This window comes from Furipterus horrens, unplaced genomic scaffold (genome assembly GCF_987537825.1).
Source record: "Furipterus horrens unplaced genomic scaffold, mFurHor1.1.pri manual_scaffold_9, whole genome shotgun sequence".
Taxonomy (NCBI): domain Eukaryota; kingdom Metazoa; phylum Chordata; class Mammalia; order Chiroptera; family Furipteridae; genus Furipterus; species Furipterus horrens.
This window is the reverse complement of record NW_028327179.1, coordinates 54,777,694-54,801,707: the sequence shown is the minus strand read 5'-3', so window position 1 is coordinate 54,801,707 and position 24,014 is coordinate 54,777,694. Positions and strand designations below refer to the sequence as shown.

Here is a 24,014-nt window from a genome sequence, read left to right as displayed (position 1 = left end):
AACACAAAGATGCCTAATAAGTATTTGTGGAAGGAAGAAAAGAAGGGAGCACAGGAGACTTCCTGATATAGCCCATGGAGATCAGAGACAACAGTATGAGTTTATATCTTTGAATGGAAAATATATGGCTATAGACTTGTGATCACCAGATTCTGAATGTAAAAACTGACCTAAAACCAAGGTTCTGTATTTTGACTGTATCAGTTTTAGTATTCTGATTGCGATTTTGGATGCTAGTTTTGCAAGATGTTATTAGCATTGGGAGAAACTGGATAAGGGGTCCAAAGGATTTCTTTGTGTAATTTCTTAAAACGTCATGGGACTTTACAGATATCTCAAAATAAAAAGTTTAAAAAATCAAGGTGTAAGACCTATGGTCTATAATAAAATAGAACTTGAAATTTCTGGGGAGAAGATCGAGACCTCTATGCAAGTTTAAAGGTTGAATTGTTCGTAATTGTCATTATAGCATTTGAAAGCAATTATTTGTTAAATATGAAAAATATTCTGTCATTAAATATATCAAGACTCTTCCCAAAAGTAATTCATTAAACCTTTGGCCAACACAATCTACAATGCATCTGAGTCAGTGCCCAGAGTGAAATACACAATGAAGAACAAGAGTATGCTCTCAAATGAGCTAATGACCAGGTCTGCTAAGAGAACTGGAAGAGAGCCTGTCAGCATGGTCTCACTTTCTTTTGTCAAGTATAATCACTTTCTATTGTAGCTGCCTACTACCCACATTCTGGAATGATTTCCTACCCTTGCAGAGGTAGCCAAGAAGCCCCAGCTAAGCTAAACCTCAGTTGAAGGTCAGTTCTCTGTTATTACATCTGATTGTTGGTGTCTTTAACCTGCTTACTTCTCTGCCTGACTTGCTTGATACCTACTGGAAGCTTCACCTAAACTTAACACTCTTAATCAAGTTGAGACCTCAGTTTGTCTGCTTGGTAGCACTTAGTATAGTTGTTATTTAAAAGATTACTTAATGTTTGCCTTTCCCTCTAGGCTGCTTAGTCTCATGAGGATAGAGACTATGACTACTTCATCATTTGTATCTTGTGCCTGGCTGAGTGCTTTGCACATATTAGGCACTTCACCTATTTGTTGAAAGAATGAAGTTGACCTTGCTTGACTGGTGTCTGGTATCATGAATGTTCTTGTCCTACATGCTCCTCAACCCTTTGACTTCCTAGATGCCTGACCTGCTACCTGCTTTAACCTCTTAATAATGCCTGGTTTTTCTAGTCTTACCATGTACTCGATATTCCTCATTCTGCTGCTCTTCACATAACAAATAAAAACATAATACTTTACATAAAATTTCTCCTTTTCATATTCCATTTCTTATATGGTCTCAGAAAAATAAAACATAATAAATGTTAATATTTGCTGAGGGGTGACTATGTGCCAGATACTGTTCTAAACCATAACCATATATGTGCTGATTTAATCTTCATAAAAACCATATGAAATAGGTACTGTTATTGTCCTCATATTACAGTGAAGAAATTGGTACAGACAGATTAAGCAACTTGCCTATAGTCACACTGCAGCAAAGGGTAGAGCCAGGATTCAACCCCAGGTAGTTTGGCTCCATAGCTTGTGCTTTAAATATTAAACTCTACTGCAAAAGCATTCCCTTAGAAAAAGTACAAAGCCTGTGCAATCAATCACCCTTTTGCAAGACTAGGCAACCCATGTGGTTTTACTATTGCCAAAGCTCCTAATCTGTTGTTCAAAACACTTAAACCTTACCACTCGCAATGATCTCACTCCAACAACATCCAAGAAAGATACAGCTGCACAGTCAAGCACAAGGCTATGGATTGGCACTTTCGGAACATTCACTTTCACTGGAATCTCAGAATTCCAATCCACTTGAATCTCTATTTCCTTGGTTGGGATACCAAGTTCTTCTGGATCTTCAATATCTTCATCAGGCTCAAAAGCATTATTTGATGAACCAGCATCACTTATAATGCCATTCTGAACAAAGAAAATACTGCCAACTTAATTGCCAATGATTTGGGATGTTTTTTAACAATGTATTTCAAATTACTTAAAAGTCCTACACAATGTTCCTTGGTAAGCAAAACATTGAGGGGATGAATGCTTAATAAACGTGGCTCATCACAGCCCAAACTTTCATGTTATCTAGGAAGAAAAATAGAAGAGCAGAGGAGCCAGAAAATTCTTGATTTCTGGAAGGTTGTGGAATTGGCCAAGGGATACATTGGCAGGACAATAAAAGATAATAGCTCTTGCCCTGACTGGTGTGGCTCAATGGATTGAGTTCCAGCCTGTGAACCAGAAGGTTGCTGGTTTAAGTCCCAGTCAGGGCACGTGCCTGGATTGTAGGCCGGGTCCCCAGTTGGGGGTGTGTGAGAGGCAACCACACATTGATGTTTCTCTCCCTTTCTTTCTCCCTCCCCCCTCCCTCTCTCTTTAAAAATAAATAAATAAAATATTCAAAAAGAGAGAAGATAATAGCTCTAAAAGTTTATGAACTCACACTCTGTTTTGTCTGCTGATTTCATTTTATTTCCTCCCACCCCCTTTTGGCTATGAGAACAATTCAGCTGTTCTCTGACAAGTATATGTCATGTGCTTATACACATCTGAGTACCAAAGGGGGTGGGTTTAATTTTAGACTAATTGCTTTCATTTTCATCTGAGAATAGAAAAAATTTAAGAGGGGAAAAAAAGATGTTGCCTCACCTTTGTTGCTCTTAATTGCCCTTTTTTGATGAGCTTCTGTATTTTCCTCAGTGCTTTCAGTCTCTTATTATACACTCTAATGGCATCAAATCCAACCTTTGAAAATAAACGTGAAGTTACTTTAAAACATCTGGTTCTTAATGCTCATTAATGGCAATTGTTACCTGGAAAGTATTTCTCAAGTAGTATTATTTCTTGAAACATCCTGTCAAATAAGAAATTCTTGAAGTCACCGCTACTGGGTCATCTACCCCACCTACCCAGAGACTCAGGGAACACAGTAGGATATTAAAGACTCCAAGACAGTAGAAAACAAAATAGCAAAAATAACTTTATTAGCTTTAACTCTGTATTGTCCAATTTTTTTGACATTACAGAGCTCTTTTGTTATTGCAAAATCTATGAATGTCCCTCTGAACCAGCAGTTTACCCTAGAACTCACATAATAAAACACTGATGTAGAAACAAAATGCAACTTTGAGGCATAGCATGGAATTAAAGACTAGAATTTCCTACTTCCATATTCAACCTAAAATGCTTAACCTTTTGCTCCAATTGTGCAACCCTCTCCCCAAGACATGTTCCCACTTTTCCTCTCAGTTACCATAGTTCCCAAACACCTGATTATAATCTTCTTCCTGTTCACTTCCACACTGCCTGGTAAGTTTCAACTAAAATGGACCACTCCCTTCTAAGGACTCTTAACACATACTGTCTATATTATTCATTTGAAACTTACTTAAATTCTGCCTGGAAACAACTCTAGTGTTTTTGTCCAGCATAGGTATTGCTACCTAGATATTAACATACATGTTATTGTTGGGGTTTTTTCCTTTCCTCAACAGAACATAAGTTATTTGAGGGTAAGGATGTTATGGTACAACTCTTATGCCCTACAGTAAGGGAAAAGCATATAGGGTTTTATGCTCGGTTTGAGCCCAATAAATACCTGTAGAATGAATGAAGTCTCAACAGAGGTGAGCAAACAAATTTCTGGGGATAAAATACTTACTGTAGACTTGATACATTTTTTAAAAACATCGACATTGCCATAAAAAATAGGACTTGAAAACCTAAGAATCTTCATTCCTTCAGGTTCTTCAATCTAGCATTAAAAAAAATTGTCAGAGGTTAAATAATTTCAGGCTTCAAATATTCAATTAAATTTCTGGCTATTCAGGTAGAAGCTGGGTTACAATTGATCAGAGGAGCTGGGTAGCAGCACTCAACTAACATTATCGGGGCCTAATCCCAGTTGGGAGCAATAGGTTGCCCAAACTTCTGAACTCCCCACAGTCCCACAGAAGGTGATGATTGAAAGGGCTTTAGAAAGTAATTATTCAACCCTCTGATTTCCAGATGAAATAAAACAAGCTCAAAAGAATGACATGAGTTGCCTCAAGTTCATATCACTGCCCCTCTATATATCCCCCACATTCTTTTTAAAAGTATATTTTATTGATTATGCTATTACAATTGTCTCAATTATTCCTCCTTTGTCCCCCTCCACCCAGCACCCCCATTCCCTCCAGCAATCCCCCCACCCTTAGTTCATGTCCGTGGATTGTGCATATAAGTTCCTTGGCTTCTCCATTTCCTATACTCTACTTAACATTCCCCTGTCTATTTTGTACCTACCAATTATGCTTCTTAATCCCTGCACCTTTACCTCCATTCTCCACTTCCCTCTTCCCACTGATAACCTTCCAAATGACCTCCATATCTAGAATTCTGATCCTGTCCTAGTTGTTTGCTTAGTTTTTGTTTTTTTAGATTCAGTTGTTGGTAGTTGTGAGTTTGTTGTCATTTTATTTTTTAAAGATTTTGTTTATTTATTTTTAGAAAGAGGGTAAGGGAGGGAGAGAAATGTTGATGTGTGAGAGAAACAATTGATTGCTTCTCGCACGCCCCCAAATGGAGACCTGGCCTGTAACCCAGGCAAGTGCCCTGACTGGGAATCAAACCAGTGACCTTTTGGCTCTCAAGTCAGCACTCAATCCACTGAGCTACACCAGCTAAGGCTGTTGTCATTTTAATGTTCATAATTTTGACCTCCTTCTTTTTCTTTCTTTCTTTAAATTTTTAAAGTGTATTTTATTGATAATGCTGTTACAGTTGTCCCAATTTTTTTCCCTTTGCTCCCCTCTGCCCAGTACTCCCTTCCCTCCAGCAATCCCACCCCCCTTAGTTCATGTCCATGGCTCATACATGTGAGTTCTTTGGCTTCACCCTTTCTTATACTATTCTTAACAAGCCCCTGTCTATTTTGTGCCTACCAGTTATGCTTCTTCATTCATGCACCATTTCCCCATTTGTCCCTCTTCCCCCTCCCAGCTGATAACCCTCCAAATGATCCCCACACCTATGATTCTGTTCCTATTCTATTTGTTTGCTTAGTTCATTTTTGTTTTTATGTTTTTAGATTCTGTTGTTGATAGTTGTGAGTTTGCTGTAATTTTACTGTTCATAGTTTTAATTTTTTTCTTTTTCTTAAATAAGTTCCTTTAACATTTCATATAATAATGGCTTGGTGATGATGAGCTCCTTTAGCTCTACCTTGTCTGGGAAGCACTTTATCTGCCCTTCCATTCTAAATGATAGCTTTGTTGGATAGAGTAATCTTGGTTGTGGGTCTTTGCTTTTCATCACTTTGAATACTTGCCAGCTCCTTCTTGCCTGCAAAGTTTCTTTTGAGGAATCAGCTGACAGTCTTATAGAAACCCCTTTGTAGGTAACTCTCTTCTTTTCTCTTGCTGCTTTTAAGATTCTCTTTTTGTCTTTAACCTTTGGCATTTTAATTATGATGTGTCTTGGTGTGATCCTCTTTGGCTCCAACTTGTTTGGTGCTCTCTGTGCTTCTTGGACTTATGTATCTATTTCCTTCACCAAATTAGGGAAGTTTTCCTTCATTATTTTTTCAAATACATTTTCAGTTTCTTGCTCTTTCTCTTCTTCTGGCACCCCTATTGTTTGGATGTTGGCACATTTGGAGATGTCCCAGAGTCTTCTTATTCTCTCCTCATTTTAAAAAAAATTCTTGTTTCTTCATTATGTTCTGGTTGAATGTTTATTTCTTCTTTATGTTCCAATTTGTTGATTTTAACTCTGGCTTCCATCCCTTTATGGTTGATTCTTGTGGCTTTTCTTTTATTTCACTTAATATAGCCTTCATTCCTTCCCTTATGCTTTTGCCATACTGAGTTCTCTGGGCATCCTTATCACCAGTGTTTTGAACTCTGCATCTGGTTGGTTGGCTATCTCCATTTCATTTAGTTCTTTTTCTGTAGTTTTGTTCTGTTCTTTCACTTGGGCCATACTTCTTTGTCTCCTCAATTTGGCAACCTCCCTGTGTTTGTTTCTGTGTATTAGGTAGAGCACTTTGACTCCTTGTCTTAGCACACCTGTTACATTGTATGAGGTGGAGGCTTAGGTATTCACTAGGGTAGGGCAACTCCCTTCACCACTTTGTGGCTCTGTACGTGGGGGAGGGGTTGGAGAGGAGACAATGCTGCTGCTTGGCTGCTGGAGGCTTGCTTGGCACTCGCCCCATTTCCAGTTACTTCACCCCCTTCCTGTATGTGACTGGGACCCCTCCAGCCACTGCCTTGGTGGTGGTTAATAGAGTGGGTGGGTTTGCATACATTCTAGTACCATGAAAGCCCTTTAAACAAAACTCTCCTGAGAGACCAGACGTTTATTCCATTGCCCAAACCCCCACTGGATTTTACAGCCAGAAGTTATGAGGCTTTATTTTCCCAGTGATGGAACCCTTGGCTGTGCAGTCTGGCCTGTGTCTTGGATTGCTTGCTCCCAAGGTATCCACCCTAATTTTTTATCCACTGAATATGAATGTGGTACCACCCATTCCACCAGCCGCTGCCACAGCTGCCACACCAACACACTGCATCCTCTCTGCCCCAGCTCCCTGTCTCTGCCTTTCATACCCGTCTGGATGAATATGGCTTCTTTAAATCCTTGGTTGTCAGACTTCCTTACAGTTCGATTTTCTGGCAGTTCTGGGTATTTTTTGTTTTGTGGTTAGTTGTGATCCTTCTGATGGTTGTGCAAGGAGGTGAAGCATGTCTACCTATGCCTCCATCTTGACTGGAAGTCCCTCCCAGATTCTTTTAAAATAGAAAAAAGTAGCAAATTCAAAGGGATCTGCAGGAGCTGAGGCCTATGATGTCATTTGCTTGTTCTTACCCTGACACAGAGTGACCAGACCCAAAGTAAAACCAGAATCAAAGGCTTGTCTAGTCTTTAGGAATCAACAATTTTAGTCCAGCCACATCAGAGAAAGATACGGAGGACCTGAGAGGCTTGATGACTTGGGCAAGGTCTCTACAAGCCGGAGCCTAGAATTCAGAATTCAGAACCAAAAGCTGAGAGATTCTCTAGAATCCTTTTTAGCTCTTAATGGCACTTGGCTCAACATAACTGAAGAAGGTTATGGAAATAAATTAAGAAGTAACTACAGGAATTCCAGAGTCAGTGTCCAACTTTAAAATATATATATATAGGTAAAATTAGACTACAACTTCCTAGGGTTCACATTTTTTAATTTATTTTTATTTTTTTAAACTTTTATTTATTTATTTATTTATTGCTAATTTAGTGCTTTCTTCATTTTATTTCTCTGCTTTTTCATTTTTGTTTCCCTTGCTGATCACTAAGCAGTCTTATCTGCAGGGACCACAAGCCCATCAGTAAGATGTTTATTTTCTTTGTTTTTTTATTTCTTGTATTGTATATTATTTCTTCCAATTGCAAGGATGAAGCACAATGTCAAATGTGCTTCTTGGTGACATAGAGTATATGAAAGCCTCTTATTAGAAATGAATGAAAATCTTCCAGGGATTTTAGACAATTTCATAGATGATAAGGATTACATAGCAGAGAAATAGAATTCTGTTCTTCCTCTTGCTGCTTTAGAATTTTTTAATGCTTTGGCTTTAGCAATGTTAGTAATGTGTCCAGGTGTAGACCTCTGTGTGTATAGTGATTGGGTTCATTGTGCCTTTTGGATTTTTATGTAATGTTTTTCATCAATTTTAGAGAAATTTTGATATTTATTTAAATATTGTGTCTGTCTTTTTTCCCTTTCCTCCTCTTTTGGGACTCTCATTATATATATGTTAATATGTTTTATTTTGTACTAGAGTCTCTGAGGTTCTGTCCATATGTTTTTTATTGAGGTATAATTGACATAACATTTTGTTAGTTTCAGGTGTATACCGTAATTTGTATATATTCTAATGAGCATCACAATAAGTTTAGTTAACATCTGTCACCATACATAATTACATTATTTTCCTGGTGATGAGAATTTTTAAGACCCAGTCTCTTAGCAACTTTCAAATATGTAATGCAGTGTTATTAACTATAGTCACCGTGCTGTACATCACATTCCCATGACTTATTTAATTTATAACTAGAAATTTGTACCTTTTAACCCCCTTTATCCAGAGAAATAGAATTTTATTCAACTTCTGGAAATAAATAAATTGCTTATATTTTAAAATTATTTTTACAGTGACTTGACATTAAAGTAACATTCAACTAGCATGGACAAGATTCATGTAAACCATGGATAGCAGAAAGCACATTGAGTCAAAACATCCTGATGGACTTTTGGAATTTTCTTACAGAAGGCCCCCACCTGTGCCTACCTTGTCCCTAATATACTAGAAGAGAACTATGTGACCCCTGAAACTCCAGGCTAGCAAACCCTTGTCCAGCACATATCTTACAAAGGCACTCACATTTTTGTAGTTCTTGGTACTTTTGTAGATGTCTGTGTTAAGGATGTTTCCAAGACCATTCCAGGAGGGGCTAAAACAGAATTAGAGTCAGGATTTTTTGGAACAGGCATGTCTTCGAATAAAAATTTAGAAGAAATAACAGATACTAAAAACTTATCATTCTGATGTTTTTGGGCTCTGTTTCTACTGCAGATGACATGTTTCCATAGCTAACTCAGAAGTGAACAGCTGGTGTTTGTGTGCAGTTGGAGGAAAAGGAAGAACTGTGACTCTTTCCCAATGGCTGAGAGAAATAATGAGCATCAGACTTTCATATGTATAACACTTTATAGGGTAAGCAAAAATCTTTCACATCTGTTAAATCTTATTTAAGCCCCGCCATAACCCTGAAAGGTCAGCAATATTATCCTCATTTTTATTGGTGAGTAAATTGAGGATCAGAAGTTCAGAAAGGCCCCAGAAGTCAGGAGTAGCCTGGTCTCTATCTTTAGCCCAATGATCTTCAGTGCCTGGTATAGTGCCAGCGCCTGGAACTTACTTGTGAGTTATCGCAGCTTTCTGATGAAGCATGGAAAGTCTACAGTGATAAAAATCAATCTCATTTTACAGAAATAGGAAGCTGGGAGAGCCAGAATTAAGCACTTCCTATTTCCTGTTCCTGTGGCAATCAAATAAATTTTGTGATTCTTCAAGTGTGACTAGGGACAAATGCTAAATACAATTCCTGAAGAAAGAGTATCTGTGTGGGGTACTCTGAGCAATGTGCTCTCTGGATCAGCCTTATAATTACTGGAAATTAAATACTGTGGAGGATACTGCTTTCTGTTGGCTAAAAGCCCAGTTAAACCAACTCAGCAGCTAAAACGCGCCACCAATTTCTCCTCGGCTTACTGTGCTGTGCTGAGTTTTAACTTAAGGCTCATAAATTATATAGTATCTCTCCACAAAACCCTCTCTCCCAACCACACCCACACAAGGAAAAGTAAATGCTGAGGCAAACAGAGCACAAGAGGAAGCCTCATTGAAAGACAGCTCCTGAGTAGTTACATGGAAGCAAATTGGCACTTTGGGAGCTTGTGAACTCTTTTGGGCCTTTGGGCACCATTTAAGGGTGGCAAGGCAGTAAACAGCAGCCTTTTGTAGCCTCCTGCATGCCAGGGGAGAAAAGAAGGGAGAGAACTAGCTGGTGGAATACGAAAGATGGGCGTATGCTAAACTGAAGACATCCATGTTGATAGTTCTTCGGTTTTTATTCCTTCACCACCCAAAGCACAGGAAGAGAAGGGCCAGAAGTTCAGAAAGACAACAAGTTTTGATGTGGGAGAGAAGCTCTGTTTCCCTCTCTGTTCAGACAATTCATAGACCCAGAAGGGCACACACAAAAAGCCTCTCAAGAGTCAAAACAAAACCACAAAAAACATACCTCTTCAGGCTGCCTCATAGATGTTTTTCTATTACTTTTAACTGACTTGGCTGCTTTCATTCTGAAGATGATCTAATTGTGTTTTCTTCATATAATTGTGTGGCTTATTGGGTACATGCCTTATTTGGCAGATCTGAATAAATTTTGACTACAGTGAACTGTCATAAAGTCTCCCGTTCTGGGTTACATAACTTCTGGATTCCTAGCTTCAAAAGAAATGAGTTAAAATATACTTAGCAGGTATCTTGTCCTGAACCTTGGGCCCAGTGCCTCACAGACTTCATCTCATTTAAAAAAGAAACTGCAAAGCAACCTCAGTCTTTTGCTGAATCATAATATTTTGGTCTTACCATGACTAGGAAGAGAGCACCAACCTTAAAACATATGACTAAGTGCACAGATTTGGGGGTGAGATGCATTTGGGTTCAAATCCTAGTTCTGCCTCTTACTAGCTATGTGATCTTAAGGAAGATTCCAAACCTTGCTGAACTTCAATTTTCTTACCTGTAGAATGAAAATAATATAACCTATGCAAAAGACTTTTTTGAAGATTAAATATAATGTGTGTAAAGCACTCACTGTGCTTAACTCATAGAAACACACAATATATAGTAACTATTATGAAAGGGAGTTGTTCTACTGTATTTATTAAAATGATATAAGAAATCTCAGAGTGTGTTGTCCTGTTCATAAGTAACCTGGGTCTTATATTACTCACAACTGTACTCTCAGGACCACAGTCAGTAATCCAAATATAAGACCAGCTAGTAAACCAAGGTCCAATCCCAGACTGATGGACATGATGCATGTAAACACCCAGATAACCTAGGAAAAATGGGAATAAAAAGAATTATATTAATTTATCATGTACCATCAGGTGAGAGGTTACCTGTAAAATTAATAAGATCAATTGTCCATGAACAAATTAGAGTTAACTCTTGAACAGCACAGATTTGAACTGTGTGTGTCCACTTACACTTGAATTTTTTTTTCAGTAAGTATTGCAAATGTATTTTCCTTATGATTTTATCAATAAAATTTTCTTTTCTCTAGCTTATTTTATTGTAAGGATGCATATATAATATATATAACATACAAAATGTGTTAGTCAACTAATCATATTATTGGTAATTCTGGTAAACAGTAAGCTATTAATTAATTTTGGAGGGAGTCTAAAGTTATATGTGGAATTTTGACTGTGCAGGGAGTCAGTGCTCTATCCCCCCACGTTTTTTTAATATTCTGATTTCATTTCATATTTAAGTAGAAGTGGAAATTCGCATTCCCAACATAGACCAACTGTCCCATTTAAATATTTTTTAGTTTAATTTTTGAATAGGTAATATATTAAGGTGCTCAAAATAGAATTAATATAAAAATGGAATACAGTAAAAAACCTTGCTTTCAACCTTCTCCTCTTTTCACTCATTACCATTTTCTCTCCCTATTTGTATCCTCTTTTATTTCTCTCTCTGAGTGTGTGTGTGTACAAACACACATGCACACTTTTCACGAGCACGTCTTTTTGCAAATACAAATAAATATGACTACAAAGCATGTTTTATTTTTCCATCTTTTAGTGTTATTATACACACTATTCTATTCTGTACTGGTCTCTTTTTTCACTTAACAATTTGTCTTGGAGATGTTTCCATATCATATATAGGAAATTTTCTCATTCCTTTAATCTCTTCTGGTTTAAATTAGAGCATAAATCTAAAGAAATTAGTTTCTGGTATTTATAATTCCTTATACTAGTTGTGAAGGTTACTTTGGTCAGAATTAGAATCAGCATGAGTTTTGTATTTTGTTTTTGTTGTTTTGTTTTGCTTTGATTTGTGTTTTGTTTTATTTGTCCTTCTAAATTAGAAGTTTTTTTGTTGTTTGTTTAAATTTGCTTATTTGGCTTTGGGCTCTAGAAGGCAAATGGTACATGAATGAGCTCCCACGGGATTGTTAATTAAAATGGATCTTCCCAGAGATACAGAACCTTCAAAAACATAGTTCATGTGGACAAGGAAGAGTTCAAAGCTTTGGCTTATGTACACAATTTTAATTTTTGCCTTGGGGCTCCCAAAATGCACATAAGACTTAGGAGATAAGAAAACATAACGATACAGCAGGAAGCATATAAAAAACAAATCTTATTTTAGAGAAAAATTGGTGACTTACAGCATCAATCTTGTTCTGCCTCCATAGACGAGGAATGTCACACACCTGCATAAACATCCCTTTCAGGTTGGCAATTACAACAGCTGCCAAGACCGACTGCCAAGAAAGACAGGGAAGGTTGTGTTATTCAGGGAATGCTTTTCCATGTGATGATTTATAAATCTCCTGTTATTTCTCTGGTGGGAGAGCAGAGAAATAGTTCAATCAGTGTGCTGAGAAGCAGGGTCATACCTTCTGCAAGGGTTCCAGCAGCTTTCCCAAGGCAACAATGGCTATCATCACAACCCCAGCTGAGATGATGCCAGCAACCTGAAAGATACACATTTCCCTTGAGCAGAGTTCTTTCTTCTCCCTCATGTCTCCCAGCTTGCCGGATGTGCATGCCAGAGAGCTCGTTCAATGGGACACATGATGTTGCCTGACCTCTCCCCTTCTGCTCAATATTATTGAGAGAAATAAGAATTATTTGCTAAAACTCTACGAAACTGAAGAAAAACAAAAAATGTAGTGGCTATGGCAGAGAAATTAAAGAAAATGTGGAGACTGAGTCTGCTAAAGTAAAGCCCGTTTGACCTGGATTTCATCTGGATGTATTAGACCTCTAGTTTTTGGTGTCAATTCAGGACAAACTTCTAATTGCTTGCCATATCAGGAAACATGGACCATCCCCCTTCCAGAACAACAGGCCATGGTAATGTTTTGGGGAAGTAAATTCTCAGAGCACATATGGATTCTTCTGCACTGTTCAATCAGCAGCCATAATAACAATTCTGATAACACTTTGTACTTGTTGTACGTTGTTGCCACCAAAACCCCAGAGGAAATAAATTTGCCAGTCTTATTGCAAACTTAAAATGCCACATGAGCTTCCTGAGAGGTGGGACCATGTCTCCTGCTTCCTCTAACAGTTTCACAGATGCAGGCTCAGAACTTCACACTCTAGTTGCCTGAGTAATGACAGGCAATAGCAGGGTAACGAAAGCTTCAGAAACTTTACCTTCGCTGGCCAAAAAAGCTCTCCTAGATCCATAAATAGTTAGGAGAGAGGCTGAGGGGTTGGGGACTATTCGCTGGTTTTAGATGACCAATGAATTCTCTGTTGAGACAGGTGGGGCATGGCCAAAGTGAAGATTAGAAGCTCTGAAACAAAGAAGAAAAGGACACAGGGATCCAGAAGCAAAGCAATCAGAGAGGAAGCAACAGGAAAGGTTGTGTTGGGCACAGGTACTGCCTAGTGTAAGATGTTTGAGTTAAAGGAGAGAGATAAAATACTTAAGGAAATTTCATACTTTCACTCATTCACTTCACCTAGCAAACTGATCATTCATGTTCAGAGTACAGCGAGGTCAGCCTGAGGCAATATTATGTATATGAGGTACTAAAAATTTTACTTCGTATCCACATCCCTTCTTCTAGGCAATTTGTTACCTCCTAGCACAATGCCTCCAGATTCCCATTACCTTGGTGAACTTTTCTTTGTCCTGTCTAAGCAGAGAAGCTAATACCCTCCCTTCCTCCTTCATCCCTTTCATTCTTTTTTTCCCATGCAATTATTTCCCATTATTGTCTATAATGAGCCACTTTAATTTCACTGTGGCTATAGGGCTCTGTGACTTAATGAGCAATATGGAGACTGGGGGACAGGGACTACAGCAGTTGCCCAGCTCATGCCAGGTGGGTGGCCATCTACTCGCCAAGTATATGTAATAATAAGCCTTTAATTATGGGGATCGAGACTAATTTTGGTTACTATATTAAAATCTGCGAGGGGGCCCATTACTTGTATTTAATTTAACTAAGGATGGTTCACAGGAAATGCTGTAGATTTTGTATCTATGAGCAGATTCAATTACTAGAAAATTCATTATTCTGTTAAGTGGGAGGGTAATCAGAGCTAGAGAATAGTTTGTAATTAGAATTCCTTTTTCATGAATCAGTAGGAATCAGATGGAGGTGACAGAAAGAACAGGTTGCAATGCTGAGCTCTTCTACAATCTGCAGTTGTGCTGAAACTGTTAATAATCCAACAACACTCATTATTCTATTCATTCATTCAACAAATATATGCTGGGTGGTTCTGTGACAAATATACTTATATGTATTATAGGTATTAAGACAATTCTTATCTTGAGGAGTTAATGACTGGAACCACGAGCATTTAAAAGTGCATATGTGGCAGGACGTCACAACATCCCTAAGGTAGATACAATTATTATGCCCATTGAAAGGATGCTGAAACTGAGGCTCCAAAGTAAAAGAAAACATGAGACACCACACAAGGGAAGACTGGCTGGTTTATAACCATGAGTCCCTGGATTTCAGTTCAGGTACTTAGACTTTTAACCCCAGAACTTAGTATACATTTCGTTAATTAAATATCAAGCCATTTCTGTGCTTATTTTATTCTTCAATACTGAAATCCTGGCATTCTTCACTCCTAAATATAATACACACCAGTGTGTGGTTGTGGAGTATTAGCTTACCATAACACCATTATCCCTCAACCCTCTGCCAAGGAATCATCTTACACGAGCGTTCTTACTTTGGCAGCCAACCTGTGCCTCATTTGAACCTGGAGGTGACAGCAGGACAGTGAACATCAGCAGTTGGGGATCTGCCTGTACCTGCTTACAGCCATGTGCTCTGGAGAGCTTGTCAATGCCCCATCTCAAATGAAAGCAGCAGTAACTCTTGCTGCTGACAGCTGCCTCCAAACATGGGTGTAGCTTTGAAATCACCTCTGACCTCTTCCCCTTTGACCACAGGTCTCTGGTTATGCTTTCTGACATGGGCTGTCTTGTTTTACTTGCACCCTCAGACCTAGAAATGTTTTCAAAAAAGTAAACTCAATTTTACAAAGAAACATTATAAAACTTAAAATTAAATTTTTGTTCAATAGGAGCCGAGAAATTGGAAGAAACTCTTTCTCCCAAACTTGTCATAAAGACCCACTGTAAATAAGAAAAGAGCATCACATGCACCTTGGGGACAATTAAAGGTCTCCTTGGGCAAGCCACTCTTGAAGTCATTGGTTTTCTCAGTCATTTTTTTAATACTTATTTGTAGTGTCTCTGCCTTAATAAAACTCTATTTTAAAGGCTCTATGTGTGTGCGTGTGCGCATATGTGTTATACTATTTACTTTGGATTTACTGTTCTCCTTTATAGTCTCAATTTACTCTTTACTCTTAAATAATAGCTCTTTCTGTGCTAGAAGGAGAAACCCTCCAGACATAACAGAAACACAATTCTTGAGCCTGCCCCTTGCCCCCAACGACTTGATTTGGCATCTTTAACTCCGTGTTTGGCTGGAAAGCATGGCCCTTGAGAAAGTCTCTTCAGTTTTCTGGACAATTAAAGGAGAGGTTGTCCAGAGATTAACTGGGATGCAGGTTTTGGGGCCACCTTGTAAAGGCAACAACTTAAGAACATATATAAAAGGCAAGATTAAACCCACAATCAGAACTACAGGGGAAAAACCTTACTGAAGAAGAAATGTCAAAATGTTTCAACAAAAATATTCTTGGCTAGCAAACTGTTGTTCTGTGGGACCAAAGGCCTCTGGAACGAGTTCCTGATCCTTGTAAAAGAAATGTAAACAGATGCTTTTAATTTTATGAAAATATAGTAACTCACTAAGCCAGAAATATGCTTTTACCAGGCCTTCTCTTGCTCCACGATAACAAATTGATAAGAGTCAGAGTTCTTCATTACTGGTTCTTTGTCAATTGTTATTGTCCCTGGAAAAGCAGGTAAGTGAAACTGTCTGCCAGCTCAGCACTGACACCAAGAGATCTGAAAATTGCTGCCTCAGAAAACCATAAATGTTGTTGTTGAAAAGGTTTTTGGTGAGGGGGTGAAACAAGACGGCCCAGTGGAATCAGATCAGGAAGCAGGTCTCTCTCTTCTGAAAGGCTAATTGTCCTGCTCAGTTCTTAGGCAAGCCTTTCTGAGCTGCCATTCCTAACTTATTCTCTTCTTTTAAATCCTCACCCAAAGATATGTTTAATGATTTTTAGAGAGAGGAGAAAGAGAGAAATATCAATATGAGAGAGAAACATTGATCAGTTGCCTCCCATATACATCGCAACCTGGGATTGAACCAACCACCTAGGTATATGCCCTTACCAAGATTTACCCCTCAACCCTTTGCTGTACAGGATGATGCTACAACCAACTGAGCCACCTGGCCAGGGCCCGACTCATTCTTTGCAGTGGATGGATATGACCATGCTGTTGTTCCCTACCTGTGTCTTTCCCCCAGTGCTCTCCTGGACAGCAGTGCGGGACAAGGCGGTGGTAGCCACAAAACAAGAGAAGAACCCAGAGAAGATGTTGCTGATCCCAAAAGCAATGAATTCCTAAGGGAGAGACTGGATGATTGTGATGCTACAAATATAATCTTTTCAGGACCCTCACCAAATGTTTAAGGAAGAACGTTATGAAAGCAAACTCCCAAACCCACACTGCCTAATAGTCCCAATTTAATTTTTAACATGATAATTGCCTGGGGTCCTGAAAAACATCAGGAGTTTGGGGTCCTTAGAGGCTAAAAGAGGGCCTACTGTCCTCAATCATTTTTTAAAGGTTGATGAGGAATAGTAACTGATGTTTTGCTGAATTGTTTATTTCACTTCCTGGTCAGTGGAATATCTGCTACAGCTCTCACATAAAACATTTTTCTGCTCTCACATAAAGTGTTATTTCTGTGGTTGATTATTTACTATAAAGCATATTATGACTAGGAGAGCTATTATTCTGCTTGATTACTAATCATTTAACTGCTATAATTGCTATGCTGTGTTTTCAGAAAAACACCATAACTGAGAATTTGTGAGCTCACCTGGCAATATATCAGATGCTTACAAAAACTGTCCTGTGTATGTTAATTGTGCAGTGAACCACCTGAATTTAAAGTGGCCACAACTATTATTAAAAGTGTTTTTGTACTGTTTTGCCATATTATAACCACCATTTAAAATATTACCAGGCAATATGGGATTACATGAAGAATTCTTATTCTGACCTAATATGTTAACTTTGAATGTTATTTATGACCTGATTGGATTAATTCTTTTAAAATTCTTATTACTTTAACTGATTTCTTAAAAACTAAAGTGATGCAATGTGAATATTTTTAAATAATTTCCAATTAGCATGCACAAGAGGGAAACCAACTCAATAAGAACTGGTGGAAGAAACCAATCTCTTCTTTAGCGACAATAAAATCTTTCCCATTTATTTATTTTTATTATTTTCAGCCCTTCAAAACCAGTTAGCAAAGGCGTGACCATACCTGGTTCCCATCAATGGTGTAATCATGCTTGATGGCATATACTTTTCCTACAGACACTGCAATAGCATAGGCCACCACGGCAATGGAAAACGATGCAGCCAGCATCTTAGAAAACAAGTTCACAGGTGGCAGTGCAGGCGGCAAGAACCTAGTGAGTTTTTAAATAAAAAGTGCTGTGAATACTTGACCATAATTGTCTTTTCCCACCCTGTCAACCCAGCCACAAGGTAGACAAGAATGGTGGAAAGAAGGGAAAAGGACTAGACAAAGAACATGTATGAATGACCCACAAAAATGGACAACAGTGTGAGAATTGACTGTGGGAGCAGGGTTGGGATGAGTGGAGGAGGGCAAAGGGGAAAAAATTCATATGACTGTAGTAGAATAAGAATAAAAATGACTTAAAATAAATAAAAATAGGAAAAAAAAGATAGAATTTGGTCCAAGAGGGCAAAAGTGCATAAGCGGCAGCATCTGTTTTTATAATTTTTAATCAGAAGTCGGTGCCCTCTCATTGGCTGGTGTTTTTGTCCCCTATTGAGAGCCTATAAATGCCGTCTCATGTATACCTCTGACATGAACAAACCTGTCACCACTAGTTTTTTAATATCATAAAATCCTATGGCATGCTCTGTGCATATTAGTGTTCCTCCTTATACAATTTCATCTTAAAGATCTTTGAATTTAAAGGATATACTAGCCATAAAATGAGATTTACCCTGTATGAAGATATGTATGGCTTATTAAAGAAACAAATGTACAGTGCTAAAGAGCTAAGTGGACAATCTCAAGAGCCACGATATTTAGCCCTGACCAGGCAGCTCAGTTGGTTAGAGCATTGTCCCAGTGTGCCAAGGTTGTGGGTTTGATCCCTGGTCAAGGCACATAAAAATCAACCAGTGAAGGCATAAATAAGTGAACAACAAATCAATGTTTCTTTCTTCCATCTCTCTTTCTCTCTCTCTCTCAAATCAATTTTTTAAAAGAGCCATGATATTTAAAATCTTTTTCAGTTCAGAAAAGATTAAATTTACATAATTATCAAAATGCTTCATAGTCACAATGACTAACATATTCCAATGGTTGTGGTGGAGTCAAATGACTACTGCTTTAAAAAACCAGAGCTATTCTACAAACTACATCTACACAATGGAATACTATGTAGCAGAAAGAAAGAAGGAACTCCTGCCATTTGCGACAACATGGATGGAATTAGAGAGAATTATGCTTAGTGAAATAAGCCAGGCAAAGAAAGCAAAATACCATATGATATCACCCAATATAGGAAACTAAAGAGCAACACAAACAAACGAACTAAATCGGCAAAGACTAGAATAGTAGTCAGTAGGGGGGAGGGGGGAGGGAGAAAAGGGGGATAAGTAAGGGAAGGGTCAGGTCAAGGAACGTATATGAATGACTCATGGACATGGACAACGGGGAGGGATATAATTGTGGGAGAAGGGATAGGCTGGGAGGGGGGAGCAATGGGGGAAAAATGGGACAACTGTAATTGAATAACAAAAAATAAAATTAAAAAAAAAAAGAAAACAAAGCTATTAATTTATAATCATGTGGTTATCTCCAAATATGAACATTTGGGTGAAGACCTTCACGTGACCTATATCTTGATAATTATCCATACGGTGTAATTTCAGAGGTCCTAAGGGGGGAAAAAATCTCCTATACCTGTATTTCACTTAAGCCTGAAGTGCCTTTAATAAGAAATTATATTTTCCTCTCTATACTTAGAAGAATGTGGTAAAGTAGAAATAAGATTCTTACAGATACAAGATTCTTATATGGATTTATTGGGGACCAATCCTAACATATGGTATTGATCTTCAACAGGATAAAAGAGACTGCCAACAGCAGCCTCACATTTATGCCCTTATTGGAGGATGGAAGGGGAGACTGAATAAAAAAGTGGGCTAGCCCAACCTTTCTCTCTGCTCCACTTGGTCCACTCTGTGCATTTTATGAGAGACCTCATTAGTATTTCATAAGAAGCTCGAGTTGAAGTTTCAGCAGTTGTCATTACCCTTATTTTACAAGAGAACCCTCCACCCCAGAGCCACAGGACCAGATGGTGTCAGAGATGGACAAAGGACCTTAGTTCTTTACTCTCCTGATTCACCAAACTACCAAACATATATAAAAATTCATTTGCAGGTTATGCATTTTACTTAGAGGAACAAATGACATAAGTATTACCTAAGATTGATTAAACTAAATGATGGAGAATTTAGATTAGACATCTCTGATTCTTTAAGCAGATTGTTCTCAGTGCAAAAAAAAGTTACTATACACGATTCTATTTATATTATTATATTGTAATTATACACATAAGTTTAAATCAGGAGTCTGGTGGTAACTGTACAGGCCTTGCCACTTTTTAAGAAAATGAAGGACAGAGAGATATGGGGGCTACTTTTAAACAAACGGATTGAACTTTATCTACAAACATGCTGTTTTTCTGATAGTTTGAACAAATGGGTGTTTCAAGATCATACACAAATGGGACTATTGAAGGAGCATCAATGAGATGAAGCTTGTAATAAAAGGTTACATTTAAATAGAAAGTACTGACTTAATATATTAGTATTGCCTAAGAGAAATGCTATACTCACCCTCTTGGGATGGATTTAACAATGCCAGCATTGTAATTTTTTTCTAGGTTGGCTCCATATGAAATAGCAGTAGCAATTATTGTCTGAAATAAAACAAAAGAGGTTTGAAAAAATCCATTTGTTTTAACAATTCCTTTCTTGTCAAACTAATTAATGCTAAATTTTCTTTTTTATATAGTTCTTTTTTAAAGATTTTACTTATTTATTTTTAGAGACAGGGGCACAAGGAGAAAGAGAAGGAGAGAAACATCAATGTGTGGTTGCCTCTTGTTCACCCCCAACTGGGGACCTGGCCTGCAACACAGGCATGTGCCCTGACTGGGAATTGAACCAGCAACCCTTCTCTGGTTTGCAGACCAGCACTCAATCCACTGAGCCACCAGCCAGGTCTTAATGCTGAATTTTCTAATTACATATTCTACTTACCACAATTACTTCTATAGGAATAGGGACTGGGATTTTGTGCTTAAATCGATCATTTATTTCCTTAACTGCCATACAGATGATAATGGTGAGTAATCCAGCAATTAAATCAGCAAGATTGGTGTTACCAATATTTTGAAAAATCTCAACTAGAGTCTGTAAAAAAAAAAATTTTTTTTATATACTTACCATATGAAAAAATCATGATTCATTATAAAATAGCACTTTAAGAACTCTCTGTAAAACCATAAAAATATGTTGACTAATACAGAGAACATTAAATACATCCAGTCTTTGATATATATATACCTTTGATATAAATACATATCTTTGATATATATGTGTATGTATGTATCTTAAGTTATTAATGATGGTTTACTTGGAGTGATAAAACTATGGATGATTTTTTACTTTCTTATTTTTGCTATCTGTATTTTTTACAATAAAAATGAGATATCTTAATAGAAAAATATAATTATCTACTGTCTCTTACTTGCAGGAAAACTTTATTTTTAATTTAATTAATTTATTTATTTTAAGGGAGCCCAGCATCTTAGCTCCATTCACCAGGAATTTTTTTTAATTAATTAATTAATTTATTTATTTGTTTGTTTGTTTTTAGAGAGAGGGGAAAGGAGAAAGAGAGGGAGAGAAACATCAGTGTGTGGTTGCCTCTCACGCGCCCTCAACTGGGGACCTGGCATGCAACCTAGGCATGTGCCCTGACTGGGAATTGAACCAGCGACACTTGGTTCGCAGGCCGACGTTCAATCCACTTGAACCACAGCAGCCAGGGCTGCAGGAAAACTTTAAAAGTCTGTATTTTAAAGTGGTTTTACATGTGTTATTAACTGGCCTCATTTTTACCTTATTGATGTAGTATCATTGAAACTAAAAACTGATAAATCAAAAGTCCCAATTAGCCAGTATTTTAGGAAAAGCTCTTTCCTAAACCTGAATGATACAGGAGATAATTAAAATACCTAAAATACTTCATATGTATGTACATATGGATTGACCTATTTATTATGACAAAGAAAATTTATTGGATTCTTATATGGGTTAGGTATAAATATTTGGGACTTGGTTCAAATTTGAACTAAGATGACAAGTGAAAGTAACTCTTTCCAAGTGGAAAGATAAGCCAGCTGAAGAAAAACTAGTCTTGTTTTGTAAACAGGAGGTTTCTGGGAATAGAGAGATATTAGCAAGAGAGAATCTCAGGAAAGAACACTAATATCTTTGTTACAGCAACTTCAGTCCTGAAGAAGGCATGACTTAAGAAGGCTTTCATCAATTCTTTGAGACAAGTTAATCTCCCAGTGAAGGTTACTTTTCTCTAAATGTCTCTTTATATATAGTTTTATGTGAAGATAAAGGAATGGAGCATCTTATAGTTTATAACATGTATCTTTTTTATTTTTATAGATGAACTATGCTTAAAAGACTTACAGTACAATTTGATGTATTATGAACATTAAGTATTCTGGGAGTCATTTTGCCAGCAACCACAACTCTCTGGAATACATTTAAGTGTAAAGGAATGAGGGAAGAAGTTATAGTGCAAACAAAATACATTCCACCAAGTGCTTAAAATAGAGTGCCAGCATTTGACTTGGAGCAAGCCTCCTGGATTTTCATTCAGAGTATTTACTCTTGCTTTAAACTCAGTATTAACAAATTAACTTTGTTTCCCAAAGTCAGTAAAAATTTCTAGTTGCAGGTACACTGATAATAACAAAATGAGGCAAGTGATAGCAGCTTGAAAAAGAAAAAAAAGAAGAAACTACCAAAAGCAGACACAACAACTCAAGACCTGAGAGTACCTACCATAGAAGTAAATAGCCCTAAGTCTTGAAGGTATTGTATTCTGGCCCTTTACATAAGCAATTTTCTCATAATGATCCTCATTAACTCATGAGCTAGATGTAATATTTTGATTGTTTATGCAAGAAAGGTTTACTTTCAACTCAAGATGGAAATATACAAACTGAAAAACAATTAGAATAATTATCCCAATCATAAAAATATTTTCACCTTACAAAAGTAGTCACTACAAGATTCTCATTCAATGTGTGAGAGTCACATAGACTTTTGAATAAAAAGCACCTCTGTTGTGTTAACAATGTAACATGAATTTCAAAACACAAAATCAGCTTATATCGCACAATTGCATCAAATATATGCATATTGCATATGAATATATTAGTTGCCTATATATTGAATAATCAATCATTCAGGATCTCTTATGAAAAGTTCAGCAATAGAAAATTCAACCTATGTGGAAATAAAACTCACCCTTCTAAACTGAAGTAGTCAGATTGTGCTCAAAGATATAGAAATGAGAAATAGAAAGCACTGAAAATTAATTTTAATTTAGTTGGCTATTAAAATACTTTAAAATATATATTTAAATATGGATAAACATATTCAGTCTAGTATTCTAAATAATTCAAAAATGAGCTTTTCACTAATGGATGGATGATATTTTACTATATTTTCTACCATGCTTGGAGAATTTTAGGACCATTTCATTTAGATAATTTCTTCATTCTTACCTAGCATTGCCTGGGTGTTTGAAGTCATACGGAAAAAATTATACCTGATATTAAATATGAGGAAAATTTTCAGTTAACTTCTAAAAGCAAATTTATTCACTTCATCTTATTTCTATAAATATAACAGACCCTTTATAATCACCCTTTACTGTCAGGCATTTCCTGCTATCAGAACTTGGATACGTATGCATATATATATCAACCCTTAAAGTGTTACTTTCTTTATTATAATGGCTTAAATTTACATACTTAAATAGATTCAAAGTCATGAAACTGATCAAGCTTAGGGGTGGTTTTCAAAATTCTCACCATCTAGGCAAAACTTTCAATATGGTCTTCCTCCTTGTTAGGAGAAAAATGGGGCAGGTAGCATCAATTTAGTAAGCATGAAGAAAGTTTTCCTTTGTCTGTTGAGACAGACCATTCAAAGTGAATGTTAGGAAAACAATCGCTGATATAGACTCTTATTTACTTAGATAATTGAGTAGCTACATGGTAGCATGAAGAGTATTACTAATTCTAAATTCTTTCTGCATCCTATACCCAGCATCTCTGGTATTTGTGAATTAATGTTTATATATATTTTCTTTTCCAATATCTCATCCTCCATTTTTTGTAGTCATTATTTCCTGTTATTTTTTGCAGGATCGAAGGTCAATCCAAAGCACTACCTTATAACAAAAGGAATGTTAAGTTAACTACATTCTAAGGAAAGCATATTACAACAACCTTACAGTCTTTCTTGGAAGAATCCACTACCACTCTATGTTTGTTGCGGGATCCTTTTATGAATAAGTGCAACTGGTAATGTCACAAACAAAATTCTCTGTTCATGTGTTGAGTGGCTCATTCAAGCCTTGTGCAATTATTCCCCACATACTGATTCTTTCTTCTCAGAAGAGGAAGCTTATATTCATCATCACACAGGGATGATTGAAAAATATCTTCATCCAACTTGGATGACCTGGGAAGAATTCTTGCAAAATTCTATGACAGATTGTTGCCTGAGACTTCAAGAATAATGTTTAAC

At 37.1% G+C, this 24,014-nt stretch overlaps 1 protein-coding gene across 1 annotated transcript in view; it reads right to left on the bottom strand.

Annotated features, from left to right (window-relative positions):
* Positions 1-24,014, bottom strand: part of SLC26A4 (solute carrier family 26 member 4) — a 43,876-nt gene that overhangs the window by 6,504 nt on the left and 13,358 nt on the right. The window contains exons 6-16 of the mRNA XM_090287350.1: positions 20,430-20,582; positions 20,004-20,086; positions 17,377-17,524; positions 16,328-16,441; positions 12,313-12,390; positions 12,082-12,177; positions 10,628-10,734; positions 8,487-8,556; positions 3,737-3,829; positions 2,725-2,820; positions 1,762-1,992 (exon numbers count right to left, since the gene is read on the bottom strand). Coding sequence (XP_090143476.1) covers positions 1,762-1,992; positions 2,725-2,820; positions 3,737-3,829; positions 8,487-8,556; positions 10,628-10,734; positions 12,082-12,177; positions 12,313-12,390; positions 16,328-16,441; positions 17,377-17,524; positions 20,004-20,086; positions 20,430-20,582 — 1,269 coding nt within the window. The remainder of the gene's footprint in view (positions 1-1,761; positions 1,993-2,724; positions 2,821-3,736; positions 3,830-8,486; positions 8,557-10,627; positions 10,735-12,081; positions 12,178-12,312; positions 12,391-16,327; positions 16,442-17,376; positions 17,525-20,003; positions 20,087-20,429; positions 20,583-24,014) is intronic.